At 41.4% G+C, this 4840-nt stretch overlaps 1 protein-coding gene across 1 annotated transcript; it reads right to left on the bottom strand.

Moving 5' to 3' along the window:
• Positions 1–436: 436 nt before the first annotated feature.
• On the bottom strand, positions 437–3962 carry LOC753198 (ankyrin repeat domain-containing protein 34C). The gene has a single exon (XM_003728832.3). It carries the CDS (start codon positions 2393–2395, stop codon positions 752–754), a length of 1644 nt encoding a protein of 547 aa, XP_003728880.2. The 5' UTR covers positions 2396–3962; the 3' UTR covers positions 437–751.
• Positions 3963–4840: the final 878 nt, after the last annotated feature.

Raw genomic sequence — 4840 nt, 5'->3', positions numbered from 1 at the left:
GGCCTGCGTGTGTGTTACACTTTGTTATTCAGTGTGAACGCAATGTGAAAATATGCGAACGCATTATACCCACAAAATATTTTGTTGTCTCAATACTTTGACGCGTACACACTTTTATACACACCGGTGTGGTGAACGCAGTGGTAAGCTGTGTGAAGACAATCCGATCAGATTGTGGATGCTTCGAAAGGAATCCAATTTTCCTCTTTTCCGTCATACAATTTCATTACATTTCTAATTGAATCTCAATTAATTGGATTTTAAGAGAAAGTGTAATTCTGATTGGTTAATGCACTAAGTAGCAAAACCTCATAATTATATTCACGAGTGGTAGGGAGCTGAAAAAGTGTTTAAAATACAACAACAACAACAAAAAATGCTACAAACATTAAATTGATTATATTTATATATATATATATATATATATATATATATATTTGATTTTACATGTAAAGTGCTCATGGATTTAGATCTTTGACCAGCAAAAGATAATGGTAAATTAAAGAAAAAATTTCACACACTGGATTCTTTATTATCATAATTATATCCAGACTACAGCTGGCTTCAATAACGATTATTTCAAGTATACTTTTTAGACCATAAATATATTGCACATCAATAAATTTCATTTAGCAAGGCATCCAAAATTTGTACAAGGCAGTGAGTAAACAATATTGAATGAATTGAGACAATGCATTTTGAATGATCGAATGTGACGAATCTGTTATTAGACAAGATTTTCATTAGAAATTCAACTACTCTCGGCTCCCGATTCACCACTCGAGTCAATGCGCGAATCTGACGTTGGAATATCGGTTGTTCGTTGGTACAAGCCTGTAAGGCGACGGATATCTTCGGCTTGCATGGAATATCGCCGATCGTGTGCAGCGGTTAACCCACTAATGTGGCGCCCTAACCGCGGCGAGGGTTTTGACGTTGTTGATCCGATGTCTGGAATCGGTGGACGCGGATTGATGTTTAATGGCGGTAATGTTCCGGGTCGCGTATACGAGAGTTCGTCTTCGAGCAAAAATGGCGCAGAACCGCGACGCGATAAGGACTTTTTCTTACTACCATCAAAAGATATATGGTGGGAGTCGTTAGTAATGTCGGTTAAGCTGTTGGAATCATTTGAGTCTGTCGATCTTTTCATTTCAAGTAAAGCCTTTGGCACGTTGATGGCATGAACAGTTTGACTTTTCTTAAGAGGTGGCGGCATGGCCGGTAACGAGCCACGTCGGTTAGAGACGCCTCGCGGTAACAGTTTCTTTTCTGGTGTAGATTGTGGTGAGTGAAAGGCATGTGTGATTAGTTTATGATTCGCGGCGTTTAGTGATGAGGGACTGAATGCATCAGCGCTCTGCCGTCTTATCAGTGGACGTCTGAAAGAACGCGGTGACCTGTGTAGTGAATCGTTACTGTTTGCTGGTAGGGTGGAGGTGCTACCGCTACTTTCTCGAGCAGCTTCCTCCTCGGATTCTTCGGGTAAATCTGGATGGGATCTGGTTGGCGACACAGAACCAGTGTCGTATAAGAGACCCATACTACTGCGTCTAACGAGGCGACGGGACTGCATCGACGCTTGTCCTTTCGTTGGCTGTAACCGCTGTGACCGCGGGGAATTACCGGGTGACCGCGGTGAAGATTCCGGTGATAAAGGTGAGTCCAATAGCTGTTTATCACGTCTCCGATGTGTCTTGGGAGATGACACATCTGCGTTTAGTTTACTTGTAGCACTAGGAACGTTCAGGGAATTTGGCTTTTTCAATTCTATCTGTGCCGGACTAATGCACTTATACAATGGAGGACTTGTTGCTAGAGAAGGGGGAACATCTAGATACTGTTTTGTTTCTCTCTCCTTCCCACGATCATTTGTTGTGATGATGATCACTTCTTTTCCTTTGTTCTTGCAAGTGTTGATAAGCGATGACAACACTGAAGCGTCCCCGGCGTTTACAGCATACACTAGTGCAGATGATCCGTTCTTATCCGTTATTCTAGGATCTGCTTCCTGCTTCAGCAGCAACATAATCAACTCTTTCCCAGCTAGTTCCATGCACGCGTACATCAAGCACGTACGACCATACTTGTCCTGCGCATCGACATTCGCTTTGTTCTCCAGAAGCAATTTCACCAATTTCAACTTCGTCACATTTTCCTTATCATCCTCATAACGCGTCATACAAGCTATGATCAACGCTGTTCGGCCATTATCGTCAACACTGTGTATATCGGTGCCTCCTTCGACAAGCAGTCGTGTCAGCCTAAGTTTACCGAGTCGTACCGCTTTCTGCAGAGCGTTTCCATCGGTGTGTACGAGGGACGCCGCTAGGGGTCCTACCTCAAACTGCGGCAAAGCGGCCATTGCCAAGCGAGGAGGCAGGCACCCAATCATTGGATAGATAAACCAAGAAGGTTTCCGCCAAGAAATGACGTCCAAGATCAGGTTTCCATACACACCTGACACCTGTAGAGAGGACAATTACGTGTTTCCGTGAAGGTCACAAGACGAATTGAACACTGCCGCAACGTTGCCCTCGCCTATTAAATGCCCTGTTGTCGCATACACTTTGTTAAGGACACACAGAAAATATACTATGGTAACCGGTCAACAATTAGAGCAGAATTGCTAGCTGGATTCATCAATGAATCACTATGTTATTGATGAAGATTTTCCTATGTAGTACACCCATGCTTTCCTGGTACGTAGGCTTTAAGTAGTGGTGATGATAGTTACTTGTTTCAAAAATAAGGTTTCAATCATGCTCGATAAATCACTGTTGATTGACACTATACTGCACACGTCATACAGTGAGATAATCACACGTCACAAGTCAGCCGAGTGCGCAATTAAATTCACATTTATATGCCCAGTCACAGAATGTGCACACTAAAAGAACGTGGCATTCTTTATTTTGTTCAACATCGCTTCCACTCTCAATCATTATCGAGACGTGAGCTCGGTTGTTCGTAAGCCATGGACAGAAAGTCATTAGTTTATTGCAATTTTACGGAACCAATTTCTCATTATGTAGAATATGCACTCATCTGAAAATGGCAGTTGTTTGGATGAAATGAATATAAGAAGAAAAATCAATCGCAGAGTAGTCGAGCACGGTTACAAAAGGAGAGTCGTTGCATTCTGTAGCAATTCTACGTTGCAATTAGTTTTGCTGAATCAGTTGAAACCCCACAGAAATGTGAGCTTGCATTGCTGGGATTCACGAAATCAATGAAAAGCCAAATGTATGAATTCGGGCATGAAGATAACGTTTCACCAATTCTCAGGTCAAATATCAACGAACTGACATAATTTAGAGAGAAACAAGTTGACATCTTCTGAAGACGAACAAAGTCACATCTAAGGTAGATATCATCATGCGTGCTAAAATGTAGTCACCAATTAAACATATTGTGAATAGAAGACTTTCAGTCGTTCAGACTTAGTAGATTGTGTTATGCCACGGGAACAGCGTCGCATTAGAGTGATACATTGCAAAATATTTCAGCAGTCATTGCTTAAAAATACAATTTCAGTTCTGAAGGTAATCAATGGGCTCCGAGCAAACTCCTACTTGAAAAAAGACAACCGATCGGTGCTTTAAAGTCAAGTTTATATCCAAATAAAGGCACAGGTGCGTTTAAAATCCACCGAGCACCACTTCCAGATACATATATGACGAATATGAATATCCCCTTGACGTTCGTTCATAAATTGCTTTTTATCTCGAACTGGATTCCAATTACTTTCAACTGCGGTTAAACATGATATACGTACACACACAACACACATGTACAAACTCAGACATGGCCAAGTACGACGATGCCGCAGCCAAAATCCGATGCGTTGTACCCGTGTGTGTGCGGGTTTGCGGTAGGACATAAAATGACAATCTCCCGTGGTTTGATGAGAGTTTTATAGCGTCGGCAGACGACGGGTATTTATTGGCGCGAAAAAAAAAGTCAAGTGTCACGAGCGGCCACGTGATAGGCTTTTGGTTGACGGTAACTAGGCATCGACACGGCTGTATATAGGAGTGACCAGGTTTCACGGTGAGACCGTGAGAGTCGGTGGCTGGAGGATATATGTGATAGATTCCGAACGGGAAGATTAGATGGATGTAGATATTGAATCGGTGTCGATTTAACGTTATCTTATTAAACCTACCTGCGGGCGTATATTACTGTCATATCCTACACCGGTGTTTGCTGCTTCTCACTATAAACTCCTCTCTATACTTTACATGTTATAAGCACCTAAGAGGTAGATAAGATCACATTTAAAAAAAAAATTCTATCATTTTTTAAAAACAATATTCCTCCATTTTTTGTATTAGTTCACATATGTATTACATCACAATCTGGAAACCGAAAGACGCCGTAACATCATTAACTATGCCATCGTTACACTTAATTTTGTCCATACCTTACTGCGGGGACATGAACATCGCTATAAGAGGATACTAAAAGTCTAGCGCAAGACATAACTAAATGGAGGCGGTGTACTCCTAAAAAACGCCCCCCCCCCCCCCCTCAAAAAAAAAAAAAAAAAAAACGGTAAAGGAGTAAAGATGGGTTGTATTTATAACCCAAAAGAACAACAATAATACAAACCTAAATTAAATCACATATAAAATTCCATTCAAAGAAAAGGAAAGTTAACAGGAATTAGATTTCCTAAACATTCCGCATGCCACCTATTTTTATCAAGGAGTTTTTTATAATAGCGATACGCGCATATCGAAGAAATATTGTGAGAGGATGAGAAAGCGTGTTTGTTTTTTTGTTATAGGGGTGAGTAGACATGAGCCCCTGAACGCTGGCTCTCTGATGGGGGGGG

The sequence above is a fragment of the Strongylocentrotus purpuratus genome, unplaced genomic scaffold, assembly GCF_000002235.5.
Source record: "Strongylocentrotus purpuratus isolate Spur 01 unplaced genomic scaffold, Spur_5.0 spur5_scaffold_6, whole genome shotgun sequence".
Classification (NCBI taxonomy): Eukaryota; Metazoa; Echinodermata; class Echinoidea; order Camarodonta; family Strongylocentrotidae; genus Strongylocentrotus; species Strongylocentrotus purpuratus.
Note: the sequence above shows the minus strand (reverse complement) of the source record. Positions and strands in the feature narration are given on the sequence as shown.